Below are 20,918 nucleotides of genomic sequence, written 5' to 3'. Positions count from 1 at the left end.
TATTATATTTATATGTGTATTTATTTAATAATAAAAATGTATATATGTCTAGTTGACCTCATTAAAAGTCCCATACTTTGTTCTTTATTTGTGTATTAACTCAGGGATGGAGGCAACTAGACACAATGTGGCAGACCATATTCTGTTTTGTGTCTGTCATAAATATAGCAATCCGGTCTAAATTAGGTCTTTTCTAATTTTGAACTCCAAGTCTCATATGTACCACATTTAAACCTCTAATAATACATATAGCTGTCTGAGAGTGGATAAAATATCCAACTATATAGCTGTGTATATATTTGATTGGCCTGGAATGTGTCTGCTGACTGTGATGTTCAGGGTCAAAGTTTGCCTCAATGATGATGTATAGGAGGCGGACCGAACATCGCATATGTTCGCCCGCAGCGGCGAACGCGAACGTACGAAGTTTGCCGGGAACCATTCGGTACATCACTATAAATAAGTGGATAAATGTGCCCCAATAATATATAGCAGTGCACCAAAACAATAAGTAAAAATATACACTCCCAATGCTGTTTATAAGTGGATATAAATAAACTCCTAAAATATATTGTATATTAGGGATGCACCGAATAATCGGCGGCCGAACATTATTCGGCCGAAAATAGAAAAAATAGCACTTTCGGTGTTCGGCCGAATAAGTCAAAAGGCCGAATAATTTTGTGCCGAATAATAGGGCTGAACGATAGTCGATATGATATTGACTATCGTTCTGTGGCCGTAGGCGATATTTACAGGGGGAAGGGACTCGGAGGAGGACAGGAGGACTCACAGACTTCCGTGTTAGGCAGGGGAAGCCGGGACACTTCAGCGGTGAGCATACATACATTACTCACTCTTGCACTGCAGCCCGCCCCACACATTCAGTGAGTCTTACTCTCCTCCCTAGTTTTTTCAATGGCACATTCAGGAAGCCAATCACGCTGTGATTAGCTGCACAGCGAACCAATCACGCGTGCCTGCACACCTGATTGGTTCCGCTGTGCCGCTACTCACGGCGTGATTGGCTTCCTGAATGTTCCATTGAAAAAACTAGGGAGGAGAGTAAGACTCACTGAATGTGTGGGGCGGGCTGCAGTGCACGAGTGATTAATGTATGTATGCGGCTGTGCTCCTTTCCAGGCTACTACTAGTCCACCTCCAGCCTCCTACTACCACCACTGAGAGACTGTCTATCACTGTATAATCTGATCGAGTCCACACTGACACTGACTGACTGTCACTGAGTAATTAATGTTACCACATTAACCCTGACCTGCCCAGTGCCCTGTATCTGCAATTAAAATTTACAAGGCTGCCTGCATGCTTCCTGATTTCCATTCCCAGCATCCTTCCCAATCCCTACAGTGTCACTAACATTAACCCTATGGTACAAGGCTGCAGTGTGCACTGAATCCCATTCCCTACAGTAACATTTAGGGAGAGAGAGAGAGAGACATGAGAGGACAAGAGAGAGAGAGAGAGACATGAGAGGACAAGAGAGAGAGAGAGAGAGAGAGAGAGAGAGAGAGAGAGACACACGAGAGGACAAGAGAGAGGACAAAAAATTGGCAAAATAAATGGAAAAAATGCAAAACACCGCGTTCGGTATTCGGCCTTCGGCCAAACATTTTTATTATTATTCGGCTTCGGCCAAGAATTTCATTTCGGTGCATCCCTATTATATATATATATATTTTTACCACTGCATACTGTATAAATATTCAAGATTATTAACTAAATTATACACCAACCTTTTTTTTGTTTTTTGAGGATTTTATCCGATTAATCAAAACAATCGTTATTTGCAGCCCTACTCTATACTATACATTGCAGCTTGCTATTGGGGCACTCTAAAGGCAGGAGGAGCCAGAAGTGTCTGTGGAGGACCCCAAAAGAGGAGAATCAGGGCTGCTCTGTGAAAAATTATACACCAAGTATGACATGTTTGTTGAAAAATAAATAAATAAATATTACTAAATATGAGATTGCGGGAGCAGGAAATGATGTGGTAGCGCAGTCACGGTCCTACGTCGTTGGGACGTAGGACCGTGACTGCGCTACCACGTCATTTCCGGCTCCTGGTGGAATGCAGATGGGACGCGGAAGGCGTTGCCAACCCGGAGACAGCGATTGTAACCCTGATATGCCCCGATATTGCTTTTTACCATGTAAGTGCATCCATCTTCAATAAATATACTTATCCTTACGTACTTCACCATTTGAGTCCCATCTTTCCTTTTTGGTTACGCTGTGTGGGAGTCCATCCCCAAGTTTATTATTATTAAAGGAGGAGTCGTTTGAAGTCCCTTGGATTTATTGAAGTTATTGAAGTGCTTATTCTGATATCAGGTGTCTGATGTCGTGTATCCACTTAAGCCGACCCCCTATAACTTAAGGGGTCCACTCCATCCGGTAAGCTTGTATACACACCAGGTGTCCTTGCTTTCTGGTGGAGGTGTATTTAGCACCCCTATAGTAGCGATTATCTGCTCTTTGTGTACTATAAAGGGCTCATTTTATTTTTTTTTTTAACTTCATTATAACAAGTGATAAAAAAAAAAAAAAAAAAAGCATGATGCTGAAACTAAACGTCTTAGGCCTGGTTCACACCTATGCATTTTTTGGCGCTTTTGGATAAACATACATTTTATTTAACATGGTTTCCTATGGGACACATTCATGTTTATGCTTTTTTCAGCTGCTGCGTATTAGGAAAGGGTCAAAACAGTGCTTTTTTTGCTTTTCTGGTTCAATTGACATCAATGGAGAAGCTGCAGAAAAGCAGGTAGTGCATTTTTGCCACGATTTGCGTTTATCGTCCTAACAACAAATTTGCCAAAAAAAAAAGCATAAAAAAAATGCAAAACGCAAATCACATGCGCAAAACGCACTGCAGAAACGGATCAAAAGCAAACTGCATAGGTGTGAACTGAGCCCTATGCTGGTCATACACGCATCGATTTTCGAGCGAGAATATTCATACGAAAAATCTTTGTATATTTGCTGAATGAAATTTCATTTGCTTTTAACATTCAGATTTAAAAGTAATGTAATTTCTGAATGAAAACCCCATACACTGTCTGAAAATTACTTTGACCAAGAAGTTTCCTATTCTGCTCCTTCAAATTTTTCCGTCACTGTGGTCGAAAACAAACGTCGATTTGACTCCACTATTAGAAAGTCGAACAAACGTTCTTAAAATGACAATATTTTTGAAGGAAGACATTGTTTTTGCATAGCCAGCATAAGGGACAGCATGCGCAGGGAGCTTTTATCAAGCCATCTGCCTATGACAAGGGAGTCTGTCATATATAATATATTACAGTTCTGTCTGAAAAGTCTTTCATTTTGTTTTTCTTTAAATAAAAAAACGTGATCTCTTGAGTCTGATATTTACTGGATTCAACCTCTAATAGTATAAAATATACTATTAGAGTGGAGAGATTATAGATTATTGCTCCCTAACCATATAGTTGGTCATTTATATTTACCACTGCATAGAGATAGGAGGAATAAATTGACTTTTAAAATAAAAAAAAAAAAAAAAAAAAAACTTTACACATTAACTTAATTATACACCACACTTTAATGTTATTATTAGGGATGCACCGAAATGAAATTCTTGGCCGAAGCCGAATAATAATGAAATGTTTGGCCGAAGGCCGAATACCGAACGCGGTGTTTCGCATTTTTTCCATTTATTTTGCCAATTTTTTGTCCTCTCTCTTGTCCTCTCATGTCTCTCTCTCTCTTTTGTCCTCTCATGTCTCTCTCCCTAAATGTTACTGTAGGGCTTGGGATTGAGTGCACACTGCAGCCTTGTACCATAGGGTTAATGTTAGTGACACTGTAGGGATTGGGAAGGATGCTGGGAATGGAAATCAGGAAGCATGCAGGCAGCCTTGTAAATTTTAATTGCAGATACAGGGCACTGGGCAGGTCAGGGTTAATGTGGTAACATCAATTACTCAGTGACAGTCAGTCAGTGTCAGTGTGGACTCGATCAGATTATACCGTGACAGACACAGTCTCTCATAGTGGTGGTAGTAGGAGGCTGGAGGTGGACCAGTAGGAGCCTGGAAAGGAGCACAGCCGCATACATACATTACTCATTCGTGCACTGCAGCCCGCCCCACACATTCAGTGAGTCTTACTCTCCTCCCTAGTTTTTTCAATGGCACATTCAGGAAGCCAATCACGCCGTGAGTAGCGGCACAGCGGAACCAATCAGGTGTGCAGGCACGCGTGATTGGTTCACTGTGCAGCTAATCACAGTGTGATTGGCTTCCTGAATGTGCCATTGAAAAAACTAGGGAGGAGAGTAAAGCCCCGTACACACGTACCGATCGTCGGCATACAAATGTTCGTCTTTTCTCCCCGGGATGTCGTTGTCTGTTGAAAAGTGCAAAGACAGCACAAGGACAGCACAAGAATTTTGTCTGCAGACTTCAGCTGACTGCAGAAGTGATGTCATGTAATGGTTAACTTTCCCTGTGTTTTTAATTTTCTGAGCATGCCCAGTCTTGCAAATCTGCGGTCTGTCGGCCGAATTCTGTACTGACAGGCGAACAATCGTCCGTTCTGGTGTCCGCAGACAAAAATTTTCATGTTTGCAAGAAAGACTTTTGTCCGCGGATTGTGCGCAGACAGCTGTCGGAGGCACCATACTAACACGCGTACAATCGGCAGATCTTTCGTCCGCCGACGTTTGTATGCCGACGATCGGTACGTGTGTACGGGCCTTAAGACTCACTGAATGTGTGGGGCGGGCTGCAGTGCACGATTGAGTAATGTATGTATGCTCACCACTGAAGTGTCCCGGCTTCCCCAGCCTAACACGGAAGTCTGTGAGTCCTCCTGTCCTCCTCCGAGTCCCTTCCCCCTGTAAATATCGTGACCTAGGCGATATGAATATCACCTACGGCCACAGAACGATAGTCGATATCATATCGACTATTGTTCAGCACAAAATTATTCGGCCTTTTGACTTATTCGGCCGAACACCGAAAGTACTATTTTTTCTATTTTCGGCCGAATAATGTTCGGCCGCCGAATATTCGGTGCATCCCTAGTTATTATCCAATCAAAACAAATTATCGGCTAACTAACTGATTATGAAAATAATTGTTAGTTGCAGCCCTTAAAAACACTTTGCCTTTAGAAACAAATTTAACTATAAGGATGCAATTGTTCTCCAAAATAAGCATATTTGGCTAAACTTTTTTTTTCCAAGTTAAAATATAAAAGACTATAAAAACACTTAATCAAGCAGACAAAAACCAGGAGTACACAGTTACAGAACCTAAAAATGTTTAAACCTATATGATGACATTTGGAAAGGAAAGAATAAGCAAATTGGTGAATGTATTACACATTATTAGCACCAAGCCATATTAACTAATTAAAAAAAAAAAAAAAAAAAACACATTAATAGAGGAACTGTCCAGCACTCTGGAACAAGGCAGACTACATTGGTTTTTACGGGACCCTTTCTTTGCCCATGCAAACCAAAGAAAGGGGACCCAAATATAGATGAGCCCAATCCCTAAATCTTCATATAAAAAGGTTTACGCTATTTAATCTGTCACTTTTATAAAAATATTAGCTGAGATTCCTGTCATGAACGTAATGTTCTGGCACTTCCTGTTAAGGAGTGTCAATGCCGATTTCCTGTCTCCCAATTAAAAGTGATTTGTTATATCTGTTCAAAGAAAGTATAGATCCTACCAGAAATCCAATGAGAAAGTTCCTGAGCTCATGACTTCCTTTGAACTTTGCCACTGCTGCACTTAAATCTCAGAATGTCATTAGCAATGCCCAGTTCACATGTGAACTACAGAAAAACACCCTTTTAAGTAATGGAGATGAGTAGGGGGGAGACGTTTTGTAGTCCAAACCTAGTGCTGCAATGCTCCTCCAGAGATACAGTGCAGTATATGACAGCCTAGGAAAGGAAGTCTAATGCTGCTATCACATCTAAGAACGTATTGCTGGCAAAAAAAAAAAAAAAAAAAAACGTATCTAAAATATCACATTGCCTACCTACATTTATGGGCACATGAAGTACCGAGTAAGAGGGTCCTTCTTTGGGTTTTGAACACTATCTAGAAACCACTTACATGTCAGAAGAGTGCAGAGCACAACTACATAACTGTGAAGGGATCAATCAGTCAGCATGGGCTGTATGACCAAACTCTATTCCCAGAAGCAACATTGGCAAGAGACACAGATTCAGGTAGGTGAAAAACTGTTAGAAGGGGTATTTTGTGCTTGAATGTGAAAATGTGTGGGATGGAGGATAGAAGGGGAGTTTTTATGCCTGGAAGCTGACCTTATCAAATTTACAAGATCAGTCCATTCTGAGCTTTACTAACAGAACTCTCTCCATCCTCCTTGTGGTACACCATAGCACAAGCGCATAAACATCTGCTGTATGTCCGATCCAGTGCAGGCAAGCGCACTGCATTTATGACCCAAGTTTTGGGTGTCATTAAGTTGAACAAAATAACGGGGTGGGCAACTACATGGCAGATGAGATTTAATGTAGAAAAATGTAAAGTAATGCACTTGGGGGCCAGAAATCAGAAAGCAAGCTACTCACTAGGGGGGGAACCTCTGGGTGAGTCTAGGATGGAAAGGGACCTGGGGGTACTGGTAGACAACAGGCTTGGCAGTGGCATGTAATGTCAAGCCGCCGCAAGCAAAGCCAACAGAATACTGGGTTGTATAAAAAAGGGGATTCACTCCAGAAATAAAGAGATTATTCTTCCACTCTACAAGACTCTGGTCCGGCCACATCTGGAGTATGCTGTCCAGTTCTGGGCACCGGTCCTCAGGAAGGATGTGCTAGAATTGGAGAAAGTCCAGAGAAGGGCAACAAAAATAATTAGGGGAATGGAGGACATCAGCTATGAGGAAAGACTACAAGCACTGAACTTATTCTCTCTGGAGAAGAGACGATTGAGGGGGGATATGATATCAATGTACAAATACTGTACTGGCGACCCTAGCATAAGGAACAAACTATTCAGAGAAAGGAGATACAATAAGACATGTGGCCACTCACTAAAACTTGAGGAAAGGCGGTTTAACCTTAAAGTGCGTAAGGGGTTCTTCACTGTAAAAGCGGTAAGGATGTGGAATTCTCTTCCACAAGCAGTCGTATCAGCGGGGAGCATTGATAGTTTCAAAAAACTATTGGATGGACACCTTAAAGACCACAACATACAGGGGTATACAATGTATGGTTAAAAGCAAACACACACACACACACACATCATAGGTTGAACTGAATGGACTTATGTCTTTTTTCAACCTCACCAACTACGTAACTATGTAACATAAAAAAAAAAAAAAAAAAAAACACAGAAAAACTTGAATGCACTGCCACACAACGTGCAAAACAATGAGGCCAAAACACAACCGAATATGAGCTTCTGCAAGCACCATAAAGTGTCCCCACAAAAAAATCAAAAGGTAAAGAATGAAAACAGTGTTGTGCTGCCAACATATCAAACTAAAATTTAGTCAGAAACAATAATAAATGCATGCACTTTGATTGGACTTTTGCACAATTTTACACTTTTATCTATTTATGCACTACTGTATTTTTCGATTATTCATTAGATTTTTAGCACCATTTTGTTATTATATGAAATTGATATACAATGTGTTAGCAGGGCAGTAGTTAATATCACGGTTTATTGTAGTAGGAGTCTTTGTGAGCCACTCTCGTTTTTAGTCATATTATTTAAGGGGATAGATAGATAGATAGATAGATAGATAGATAGATAGATAGATAGATAGATAGATAGATAGATAGATAGATAGATAGATAGATAGATAGATAGATAGATAGATAGATACACACACACAGTATCTCAAAAAAGAGAGTACACCCCTCACATTTTTTTAAATATTTTATTATAACTTTTCATGAGACAACACTGAAGAAATGACACTTTGCTACAATGTAAAGTAGTGAGTGTACAGCTTGTATAACAGTGTAATTTTCTGTCCCCTCAAAATAACTCAACGCACAGCCAATAATGTCTAAACCACTGGCAACAAAAGTGAGTACACCCCTAAGTGAAAATGTCCAAATTGGGCCCAATTAACAATTTTCCCTCCCTGGTGTCATGTGACTCATTAGTGTTACAAGGTCTCAGGTGTGAATGGGGAGCAGGTGGGTTAAATTTGGTGTTATCGCTCGCATTCTCTCATACTGGTCACTGGAAGTTCAACATGGCACCTCATGCCAAAGAACTCTCTGAGGATCTGAAAAGAAAAAAAAAAAAAAATTGTTGCTCTAAATAAAGATGGCCTAGGCTATAAGAAGATTGCCAAGACATTGAAACTGGGCTGCAGCACGGTGGCCAACATACGAGTGCTACCAGCATTACTGCAGAGGTTGAGGGGGTGGGGGGTCAGCCGGTCAGTGCTCAGACCATACGCCGCACACTGTATCAAATTGGTCTGCATGATTGTTTTCACAGAAGGAAGCCTCTTCTAAAGAAAATGCAAAAGAAAGCCCGCAAACAGTTTGCTGAAGACAAGCATACTAAGGACATGGATTAATGGAACCAAGTCCTGTGGTCTGATGAGACCAAGATAAACTGGTTCAGATGGTGTCAAGCGTGTGCGGCGGTAACCAGGTGAGGAGTACAAAGACAAGTGTGTCTTGCCTACAGTCAAGCATGGTGGTGGGAGTGTCATGGTCTGGGGATGCATGAGTGCTGCTGGCACTGGGGAGCTACAGTTCATTGAGGGAACCATGAAGGCCAACATGTGCTGTGACATACTGAAGCAGAGCATGATCCCCTCCATTCGGAGAGTGGGCCGCAGGGCAGTATTCCAACATAACGACCCAAAAACACCTCCAAGAAGACCACTGCCTTGCAAAAGCCGAGGGTAACAGAGAGACTGGTTAAGCATGTCTCCAGACCTAAACCCTATTGAGTATCTGTGGGGCATCCTCAAACGGAAGGTGGAGGAGCTCAGGGTCTCTAACATCCACCAGCTCTGTGATGTCATCATGGAGGAGTGGAAGAAGACTCCAGTGGCAACCTGTGAAGCTCTGGTGAACTCCATGCCCAAGAGTTAGGTTAAGGCAGTGCTGGAAAATATTGGTGGCCATACAAATTGACACTTTGGACCCAAATTAGACATTTTTACTAAAAGGTGTACTCAATTTTGTTGCCAGTGGTTTAGACATTAATGGCTGTGTGTTGAGTTATTTTGAGGGGACAGCAAATTTACACTGTTATACAAGCTGTACACTCACTACTTTACATTGTAGCAAAGTGTCATTTCTTTAGTGTTGTCACATGAAAAGATAATAAAATATTTACAAAGATGTGAGGGGTATACTCACTTTTGTGAGAAATGATATATTATATATATATATATATATATATATATATATATATATATATACACACACACACACACACAAATGGATTCATCATACAATGCAAGTTTAGACCTTCCCCTCCTCCCCCCACAAGGGTTTACTAATCACTATAAAGATGAAATTTTCTGTAATGACAGAATTCCAAGGCCTTTGACCAGCCCACATAAGTCTCTAGGTTATTTTAATCAGATGATTCCATTTATTTTTAGAGTGTGCTTCTGATTCACAAATGAATGATAACCCAGTATGTACAGCTAACGATGTGAATTAGATGACTGAAGATCTCATTGTTTAGGAAAGAGGAAGTGAAAAACATGACTCGTGCACTGGGCAGAGCTACAAGTTGGGAGGAGAATAATATGGAAGCAAGCAAAGGAGCAAAGCTTCCCTACCATCTACATATATCACTAAGCAGATATTGAGAGCTTCCATCAGTGCTGCAGAAGTACACAACGTAAGGCCTTTCACCTGGTTAGTCTAGGGGCTTATTTATACTGCAATCCCCCTGTTTAGTGTGTGGTTCTGCATGCATGTTTACATGCAATTGGAGCACATTTTCCATTTTTTTTTTCCACGAGTTGCCTTGTGCTAAATGTTGAAGTATAGGCCTCATGCACAGGGGTGTACACTTATGCAAGGGCTTTATTTACCTGCACGGGGATACACAGGTGTTCCATGCAACCCAGTGCAAGCAGTTTGATTCATGTTAATTGGGACAGAGCCACTACCCCCAAATTGACATGCCTGCGCGTGCACGGCTCCAAACTTAGACAGTGTGAATTTGGGGCCGTGTACCTGCACGGCTTTCACATTAGGAGCAGTGGCTGTGTCTGAGCAGCCACTGTGTTAGAATTGACATAAATGGGTCAGCCTGCACAGGGATGCCTGGGACCCCTAAGCATCCCGATGCATGCAAACACGGCCCTCCCATTGGTGCACACTGTAGTAAATCCATGTGAAAAGGACATTTTTTTTTTCCAGCATCTGTAGACTCTAGGTGCCTCATACAGGCAGCCTATTTAAGTCTATCAGGATACAGCCAGCCACTTGTACTAATGCGGTAGGCGTGCAGATGCACAGCCCTGAATGCAGACAGTGTGTGCTCAGGGCCGCTCCCCTGCATGCCTCTCATACCTGTCAAAGACAGGTACCCACTCCCCCCCTCCAAAAGGTCCAAATGTGGCAGCGGAGGAGGGAGAAAGCAAACAAGTGAAGCTTCCACTTTTGGGTGGAGCTCCGCTTTATTGCATTCCCCACCAAACATTTACCCGAGTCCTCTCATGATCCAGCATTGTCCCATCTGCACCACTGCTGCTCCCTCTTTCAAGTCTCACAGGAGAAATTGCTGCTGTCAGTTAAAGTAAAATTTTTGAATTAAAAAAAACTAAATGTTTTTTGTATAATGTGAAAGATGATGTTACGCTGAGTAAATAGAGACCCAACATCTCACATTATAAAATTGCGCACACTCGTTGAATGACATCAAACTTCGATACCTAAAAATCTCCATAGGCAATGTTTTAAAATGTTTTACAGGTTACCACTTTAGAGTTACAGTGGAGGTCTTGGGCTAGAATTGTTGCTCTCACTCACATGTGTGAATTGAACGTCGTTTACATATGTGGCCGTGACGTACGCATGTGTTCGCTTCTGCGGCACACAGGGATGGGGCACTTTAAAATTTTTTTTTTTTTTTTTATTTATTTTTTTTTTTTTATCACTTTTATTACTATTACAAGGAATGTAAACATCCCTTGATAATAGGAATAGTGCATGACAGGTCCTCTTTTTGGATAGATCTGGGGTCAATAAGACCTCAGATCTCTCCGACAGGCTGGAAAGCCTGAAATCAGAGAAAAAAAAAACAGACGATCTCAGCTATCCAGCTGAGATCACAGCAGTATTGACAACTGCCAGGCCAGGTGTGATGTCATAACGCCTCGCCCGGGCCTCCGAGAGTCACAGAGACTGTCGGGGACCATCTGGTCCTCGGCAGTCTCTATGGTGTACTTCCCCCGCCGGTGGATTCCTCCTCCGTCTCACCGATCGCATGGGCAAGCCGATAGAAGCACAGGAGGGCAGCAGGAGGAACTGTCCCCTCCCGCCACCTGTAAGAATGATCAAGCGGCTGAAAAGCCGCTATGATTGTTCTTATGGTGCAGGCAATCGCCGGTGGAAAAAAAGGATATCTGAATGACATTTGCAGCTGCAGGCATCATTCAGATATCCCCACTTAAAGCCCAGGATGTCATATGGCGTTCAGCAGTAGGGAAGTGGTAAAAAAAAAAAAAAGTTACAATTAACTGTTGCATGTGCTGGGAATGTAACTGTCACATTGCTTGTCCTCTCAACCAAACTGTCAAACTATCAAAAGGCTGGTGTCATAACTGATCACATGTGCAGCATCAAGGCAGGTAAAGATCAAACAGGGGCCCAAGATGCCAGCTTTCTTGCCCAATAACGATAGCAGGGTTTAGTTTGGATTTATATCCTATGAGGGAGCAGGGGGTGTGGCCATGGGTGCAGAAGCGTGGGGGCACTCGAAAGATGGAGGACCGGACAGCACCAGTGGGGGACTCCAGAAGAGGAGGTAGGGAACCACTCCGTGCAAGCAGCCAAGTACATCTTTTTTATTTTAAAGGATAAGTTCACCTTGTTACTGATTTTAACATAGTCCCAATGCTGCAGCCGCCGCCCCCCTAGCTCTCACTGTTTGAAAACAGCTCCGAGCCGCATCATTCCTACACACAGCTCTGTGTGTGAATGAACTACAAACCCCAACATCCTTTGTGGCTGTCAGCTTGTAGTTAATGAACTACCAAAGCACTGTTGTAGTTTTTATCTTAATGCATTAAAGTGGATGTAAACCCCATTCATGAAAGTCGACCTGGGCACATATCTGTAGTGTTTACTTATCTCTCTCCAATGCCCCAAGTCCCGTGTCTTTCTGCTGCTCTGTTCTTCTGTTATCAGCATGATAACTTCTAACAAGTTCTCTGACACAGGAGACAAAAGCAGCTGGAAATTTGTGTCAGGGTGGGTGCATAGAGATAGATTAGCAGAGAGCTGGTCTATTCACAGCACAACTCTGCATGTTTCTTCCTTACTCTGCCTATGTGGAGGAGGGGGGGTGCCTTTCCTCCAATCAGCTGTCACAGTGCTGGAACAGGAAGCAAAAATTCTAACATGATGTTCACTTTCTAAACAGTGTAGAAAGCTGAAGACAACAGGTATACAAACAAAACTTATGTGGGGAGATTTGTTTCATCTCTGTGCATCATCTGAGGCTGTTCACTTCACTGGGTACATGTAAGGGTTTACATCTACTTTAGGATAAAAAGCCCTGCAGCAGCCCAACTACAGTGCCTTGCGAAAGTATTTGGCCCCCTTGAACTTTGCGACCTTTTGCCACATTTCAGGCTTCAAACAAAGTTATAAAACTGTCATTTTTTGTGAAGAATCAACAAGTGGGACACAATCATGAAGTGGAACGAAATTTATTGGATATTTCAAACTTTGTTAAATAAAAAACTGAAAAATTGGGCGTGTAAAATTATTCAGCCCCCTTAAGTTAATACTTTGTAGCGCCACCTTTTGCTGCGATTACAGTTTAAGTCGCTTGGGGTATGTCTCTATCAGTTTTACACATCGAGAGACTGAAATTTTTGCCCATTCCTCCTTGCAAAACAGCTTGAGCTCCGTGAGGTTGGATGGAGAGCGTTTGTGAACTGCAGTTTTCAGTTCTTTCCACAGATTCTCGATTGGATTCAGGTCTGGACTTTGACTTGGCCATTCTAACACCTGGAGATGTTTATTTGTGAACCATTCTATTGTAGATTTTGCTTTATGTTTTGGATCATTGTCTTTTTTGGAAGACAAATCTCCGTCCCAGTCTCAGGTCTTTGCAGACTCCATCAGGTTTTCTTCCAGAATGGTCCTGTATTTGGCCTCATCCACCTTCCCATCAATTTTAACCATCTTCCATGTCCCTGCTGAAGAAAAACAGGCCCAAACCATGATGCTGCCACCACCATGTTTGACAGTGGGGAATGGTGTGTTCAGGGTGATGAGCGGTGTTGCTTTTACACCAAACATAACGTTTTGCATTGTTGCAAAAAAGTTTAATTTTGGTTTCATCTGACCAGAGCACCTTCTTCCACATGTTTGGTGTGTCTCCCAGGTGGCTTGTGGCAAACTTTAAACGACACTTTTTATGGATATCTTTAAGAAATGGCTTTCTTCTTGCCACTCTTCCATAAAGGCCAGATTTGTGCAGTATACGACTGTTTGTTGTCCTATGGACAGAGTCTCCCACCTCAGCAGTTCATCCAGAGTGATCATGGGCCTCTTGGCTGCATCTCTGATCAGTCTTCTCCTTGTATGAGCTGAAAGTTTAGAGGGACGGCCAGGTCTTCGTAGATTTGCAGTGGTCTGATACTCCTTCCATTTCAATATTATCGCTTGCACAGTGCTCCTTGGGATGTTTAAAGTCTGGGAAATCTTTTTGTATCCAAATCCGGCTTTAAACTTCTCCACAACAGTATCTCGGACCTGCCTGGTGTGTTCCTTGTTCTTCATGATGCTCTCTGCGCTTTAAACGGACCGCTGAGACTATCACAGTGCAGGTGCATTTATACGGAGACTTGATTACACACAGGTGGATTCTATTTATCATCATTAGTCATTTAGGTCAACATTGGATCATTCAGAGATCCTCACTGAACTTCTGGAGAGAGTTTGCTGCACGGAAAGTAAAGGGGCTAAATAATTTTACACGCCCAATTTTTCAGTTTTTTATTTAACAAGTTTGAAATATCCAATAAATTTCATTCCACTTCATGATTGTGTCCCACTTGTTGTTGATTCTTCACAAAAAATGACAGTTTTAAATATTTATGTTTTAAGCCTGAAATGTGGCAAAAGGTCGCAAAGTTCAAGGGGGCCTGAATACTTTCGCAAGGCACTGTACTTACCTGAGCCCCCTCTCTATCCAGAAATGTCCATGAATGCCTCAGCCCTCTGGGACTCTCTCTCTCCTGATTGGTGGAGAAACAGCAGTGGCATTCCCACCCCCCACCCCCTTTCAAACTGCATCAAATAGTGGGTGTGGTCAAATTTCACTCACAGTGGGAGGGTCTTAAAGGGGATCTAGTACCTCCCTGCACACTGTAGGTGGCTCTGCCTCTCTTGCAGGGAGATCATCCAGTGGGGGCATCTCCCTTGTCCCCATCCTGCACTCAGTGGGATCCTTTGGGAGACAAACTGTCACTTGTAAAAGCAGAAGCAGGACTTGTTTACAGGTGATAGTGATGAGCAGGGAGCCGAGGGCCTGAGCCAGAGGTGGGTGGTGGAATTGAGTTCCCCCAAGTTCCAGCTGAAAAAAAGCCCTGCTTTACAATTGCTAAATATGGGCTGCCTGCATGCAGCACACCTGGAGTCTAGAGACCCTATAAAAAAAAAAAAAGCGCTCCTTCGTGGTATACAGGCCTAAGGCCCCTGTGAATGAGTCCTAATGTGGTGCGTTTAAGTGCGAAAAAAAAGGAAACTGTACTTTTTATACACACGTAAAAGTACTACAATGGTGTAACCTAGGCTTCCTGAAATATGCGAATCTTTCTACCTATGCTTGAACACACATTGAACTGCCTCCGGTGTAAAAAAAACCCCAGTCTTAGTCAATGTTTCTATAGGATAGTGCTGGGAGGGAGCCTCTCCTCACCGGTGTAAAGGAACCCTCAGATGTTTCTATAGGATGGTGCTGGGAGGGAGCCTCTCCTCACCGGTGTAAAGGAACCCTCAGATGTTTCTATAGGATGGTGCTGGGAGGGAGCCTCTCCTCACCGGTGTAAAGGAACCCTCAGATGTTTCTATAGGATGGTGCTGGGAGGGAGCCTCCCCTCACCGGTGTAAAGGAACCCTCAGATGTTTCTATAGGATGGTGCTGGGAGGGAGCCTCTCCTCACCGGTGTAAAGGAACCCTCAGATGTTTCTATAGGATGGTGCTGGGAGGGAGCCTCTCCTCACCGGTGTAAAGGAACCCTCAGATGTTTCTATAGGATGGTGCTGGGAGGGAGCCTCTCCTCACCGGTGTAAAGGAACCCTCAGATGTTTCTATAGGATGGTGCTGGGAGGGAGCCTCTCCTCACCGGTGTAAAGGAACCCTCAGATGTTTCTATAGGATGGTGCTGGGAGGGAGCCTCTCCTCACCGGTGTAAAGGAACCCTCAGATGTTTCTATAGGATGGTGCTGGGAGGAAGCCTCTCCTCACCGGTGTAAAGGAACCCTCAGATGTTTCTATAGGATGGTGCTGGGAGGGAGCCTCTCCTCACCGGTGTAAAGGAACCCTCAGATGTTTCTATAGGATGGTGCTGGGAGGAAGCCTCTCCTCACCGGTGTAAAGGAACCCTCAGATGTTTCTATAGTATGGTGCTGGGAGGAAGCCTCTCCTCACCGGTGTAAAGGAACCCTCAGATGTTTCTATAGGATGGTGCTGGGAGGGAGCCTCTCCTCACCGGTGTAAAGGAACCCTCAGATGTTTCTATAGGATGGTGCTGGGAGGGAGCCTCTCCTCACCGGTGTAAAGGAACCCTCAGATGTTTCTATAGGATGGTGCTGGGAGGGAGCCTCCCCTCACCGGTGTAAAGGAACCCTCAGATGTTTCTATAGGATGGTGCTGGGAGGGAGCCTCCCCTCACCGGTGTAAAGGAACCCTCAGATGTTTCTATAGGATGGTGCTGGGAGGGAGCCTCTCCTCACCGGTGTAAAGGAACCCTCAGATGTTTCTATAGGATGGTGCTGGGAGGGAGCCTCTCCTCACCGGTGTAAAGGAACCCTCAGATGTTTCTATAGGATGGTGCTGGGAGGGAGCCTCTCCTCACCGGTGTAAAGGAACCCTCAGATGTTTCTATAGGATGGTGCTGGGAGGGAGCCTCTCCTCACCGGTGTAAAGGAACCCTCAGATGTTTCTATAGGATGGTGCTGGGAGGGAGCCTCTCCTCACCGGTGTAAAGGAACCCTCAGATTTTTCTATAGGATGGTGCTGGGAGGGAGCCTCTCCTCACCGGTGTAAAGGAACCCTCAGATGTTTCTATAGGATGGTGCTGGGAGGGAGCCTCTCCTCACCGGTGTAAAGGAACCCTCAGATGTTTCTATAGGATGGTGCTGGGAGGGAGCCTCTCCTCACCGGTGTAAAGGAACCCTCAGATGTTTCTATAGGATGGTGCTGGGAGGAAGCCTCTCCTCACCGGTGTAAAGGAACCCTCAGATGTTTCTATAGGATGGTGCTGGGAGGGAGCCTCTCCTCACCGGTGTAAAGGAACCCTCAGATGTTTCTATAGGATGGTGCTGGGAGGGAGCCTCTCCTCACCGGTGTAAAGGAACCCTCAGATGTTTCTATAGGATGGTGCTGGGAGGAAGCCTCTCCTCACCGGTGTAAAGGAACCCTCAGATGTTTCTATAGGATGGTGCTGGGAGGGAGCCTCTCCTCACCGGTGTAAAGGAACCCTCAGATGTTTCTATAGGATGGTGCTGGGAGGGAGCCTCCCCTCACCGGTGTAAAGGAACCCTCAGATGTTTCTATAGGATGGTGCTGGGAGGGAGCCTCCCCTCACCGGTGTAAAGGAACCCTCAGATGTTTCTATAGGATGGTGCTGGGAGGGAGCCTCTCCTCACCGGTGTAAAGGAACCCTCAGATGTTTCTATAGGATGGTGCTGGGAGGGAGCCTCTCCTCACCGGTGTAAAGGAACCCTCAGATGTTTCTATAGGATGGTGCTGGGAGGGAGCCTCTCCTCACCGGTGTAAAGGAACCCTCAGATGTTTCTATAGGATGGTGCTGGGAGGGAGCCTCTCCTCACCGGTGTAAAGGAACCCTCAGATGTTTCTATAGGATGGTGCTGGGAGGGAGCCTCTCCTCACCGGTGTAAAGGAACCCTCAGATGTTTCTATAGGATGGTGCTGGGAGGGAGCCTCTCCTCACCGGTGTAAAGGAACCCTCAGATGTTTCTATAGGATGGTGCTGGGAGGGAGCCTCTCCTCACCGGTGTAAAGGAACCCTCAGATGTTTCTATAGGATGGTGCTGGGAGGGAGCCTCTCCTCACCGGTGTAAAGGAACCCTCAGATGTTTCTATAGGATGGTGCTGGGAGGGAGCCTCTCCTCACCGGTGTAAAGGAACCCTCAGATGTTTCTATAGGATGGTGCTGGGAGGAAGCCTCTCCTCACCGGTGTAAAGGAACCCTCAGATGTTTCTATAGTATGGTGCTGGGAGGAAGCCTCTCCTCACCGGTGTAAAGGAACCCTCAGATGTTTCTATAGGATGGTGCTGGGAGGGAGCCTCTCCTCACCGGTGTAAAGGAACCCTCAGATGTTTCTATAGGATGGTGCTGGGAGGGAGCCTCTCCTCACCGGTGTAAAGGAACCCTCAGATGTTTCTATAGGATGGTGCTGGGAGGGAGCCTCCCCTCACCGGTGTAAAGGAACCCTCAGATGTTTCTATAGGATGGTGCTGGGAGGGAGCCTCCCCTCACCGGTGTAAAGGAACCCTCAGATGTTTCTATAGGATGGTGCTGGGAGGGAGCCTCCCCTCACCGGTGTAAAGGAACCCTCAGATGTTTCTATAGGATGGTGCTGGGAGGGAGCCTCTCCTCACCGGTGTAAAGGAACCCTCAGATGTTTCTATAGGATGGTGCTGGGAGGGAGCCTCTCCTCACCGGTGTAAAGGAACCCTCAGATGTTTCTATAGGATGGTGCTGGGAGGGAGCCTCTCCTCACCGGTGTAAAGGAACCCTCAGTCTTAGTCAATGCTTCTATAGGATGGTGCTGGGAGGGAGCCTCTCCTCACCGGTGTAAAGGAACCCTCAGATGTTTCTATAGGATGGTGCTGGGAGGGAGCCTCTCCTCACCGGTGTAAAGGAACCCTCAGATGTTTCTATAGGATGGTGCTGGGAGGGAGCCTCTCCTCACCGGTGTAAAGGAACCCTCAGATGTTTCTATAGGATGGTGCTGGGAGGGAGCCTCTCCTCACCGGTGTAAAGGAACCCTCAGATGTTTCTATAGGATGGTGCTGGGAGGGAGCCTCTCCTCACCGGTGTAAAGGAACCCTCAGATGTTTCTATAGGATGGTGCTGGGAGGGAGCCTCTCCTCACCGGTGTAAAGGAACCCTCAGAGGTTTCTATAGGATGGTGCTGGGAGGGAGCCTCTCCTCACCGGTGTAAAGGAACCCTCAGATGTTTCTATAGGATGGTGCTGGGAGGGAGCCTCTCCTCACCGGTGTAAAGGAACCCTCAGATGTTTCTATAGGATGGTGCTGGGAGGAAGCCTCTCCTCACCGGTGTAAAGGAACCCTCAGAGGTTTCTATAGGATGGTGCTGGGAGGGAGCCTCTCCTCACCGGTGTAAAGGAACCCTCAGATGTTTCTATAGGATGGTGCTGGGAGGGAGCCTCTCCTCACCGGTGTAAAGGAACCCTCAGATGTTTCTATAGGATGGTGCTGGGAGGGAGCCTCTCCTCACCGGTGTAAAGGAACCCTCAGATGTTTCTATAGGATGGTGCTGGGAGGGAGCCTCTCCTCACCGGTGTAAAGGAACCCTCAGATGTTTCTATAGGATGGTGCTGGGAGGGAGCCTCTCCTCACCGGTGTAAAGGAACCCTCAGTCTTAGTCAATGCTTCTATAGGATGGTGCTGGGAGGGAGCCTCTCCTCACAATGAATGGGTAGTGTTCCACGCCTGAGTGACACAGTAAATGACAGGGCACATGAATTGTACACAGGCGCTGACTTTGTATAGAGAATATACATCCCCAGGCCTGAGGTGGGAGCTGTATACAGTACAGTGCTGGCCTCTACTCTTCCATGACTGAGGCGTTCTCCATCTCTGCTATTGCCACATCATCCCTGAAAGGGGGGAGACTGCCGGGCCAGGAGGGGTACAGTCCTGTCTGCTTATTAATGGGGGGACACAAACACAAAATGCCATCACCTTCCACAAGTCTAACCGTGCCCCCTGCTACCCACCCTAGCTCTGCTACTAGGGTTGCCACCTCATCCCTTTAATCCAGGACACATATTAATTACACAGGTTCTGTGGCCGATTAAGGTGGGAATTCAACTCACTTAGTGCATTATATTAGCCTCAGAACCTGTGTAATTTACATGCGTCTTGGATTAAAGGGATGAGGTGGCAACCCAACGGGCTGCCACCCACCCTAGCTCTGGTGCCCACCTCGCCCCCCTCCCCACTTTGAAAGCGCCGGCTTTTCTTCTAGCCAGGCTCATTCACCAGTGCCTCACCTCATCCTCCTTATGGTTCCGGATTCCTCTCACCAGGTCTTGCAGGTTCTTGTCGAACATACGGTCAATGCTACCCTTTACCATACGGAGCGCCATCTCCGCACACCGGCTACGGTTCCCCGCCGGACTCTCCTGTCACCGGACACGGACACACAAAATGGCTGCCACTCAGCTGACTGCTTTCCCCGCCTACCGAGCCACGTGACTGACAGCACAAGAGGCGGTGTTCTGTCGAAAACTCCGACAGCGGCCTGAGGGGGAGTTAAACGGTCTTCCGTGTCCTCCCCTCCCTTCCTAGGTGCAGTGTGACTGAGGGGGGGAAATGAGACGTCAGTGAGGGAAGTTTCCTCACGATGTCAGTGCGAGGAATATGGACAAACCTGTTTTGTAGGAGAGAGAGAGGGTAATGCTATGGTGGCTGCTGATGTGGGAATCTGGCCAGGTTTCATGTGACAGGATTTTGAGGAGAATTGCATAGAAATGGGGGGTTAGAGCAAAAAATCTCGTCAAAACTTTTAATAATGCCACATGCCAGGGACAAGTCTTTCAAAAGTACCAGAACATGTTCTTTTTCTTTTACCATATGGAGCCTTTGTTTTTTATTATTATTAATACAATTTATATTTATTATTGATCAAAAAATGTATTAATAATAAAATATATTGTTAATAATGAAGTATTTTGTTAATAAAATATATTTATTATTTTTAATAAAAAAAAAAAATATATATATATATAAATTAATAATACACTTTATTATTAATACAATACTAATTATATATTTACTTTCTATATATGTTTTTAATCATTTTTTTTAAATCATTTTTATATTTATTAATAATCATAACATTTATTATTAATAATATTATTAATAATAAAATATATTGTTAATAATTAAGTATTTTGTTAATGAAATATATTTATTATTTTTAATAAAAAAAATAAAATATATATATATATATATATATATATATATAAAATAATAATACACTTTATTATTAATACAATATAATAATTATATATTTACTTTCTATATATATATATTTTTTAAATCATTTTAGGCCTAAAGATTACTTAAAGTTGTTGTAAACCGTGGCACTTTTTTTCTTTCCTCACCTGCAAGGCATAATGTGCTAGTATGCATCGCATACTAGCACATTATGTGAAACTTACCTGAAAACAAAGCGTTCCAGTGATGCAATGTCATTGCTGGAG

At 44.3% G+C, this 20,918-nt stretch overlaps 1 protein-coding gene across 2 annotated transcripts in view; it reads right to left on the bottom strand.

Moving 5' to 3' along the window:
• The window catches only part of AP3D1 (adaptor related protein complex 3 subunit delta 1), a 317,903-nt gene extending 298,004 nt beyond the window's left edge, over nucleotides 1-19,899 (bottom strand). For both annotated transcript variants that reach the window (XM_082247309.1, XM_082247310.1), the window contains exon 1: nucleotides 19,704-19,899. In XM_082247309.1, the coding sequence (XP_082103435.1) occupies nucleotides 19,704-19,799 (96 nt within the window). In that variant the 5' untranslated portion in view covers nucleotides 19,800-19,899. The remainder of the gene's footprint in view (nucleotides 1-19,703) is intronic.
• Nucleotides 19,900-20,918: the final 1,019 nt, after the last annotated feature.

Source organism: Pelophylax lessonae, assembly GCF_965119305.1.
Source record: "Pelophylax lessonae genome assembly, chromosome: 1".
Taxonomy (NCBI): Eukaryota; Metazoa; Chordata; class Amphibia; order Anura; family Ranidae; genus Pelophylax; species Pelophylax lessonae.
Note: the sequence above shows the minus strand (reverse complement) of the source record. Positions and strands in the feature narration are given on the sequence as shown.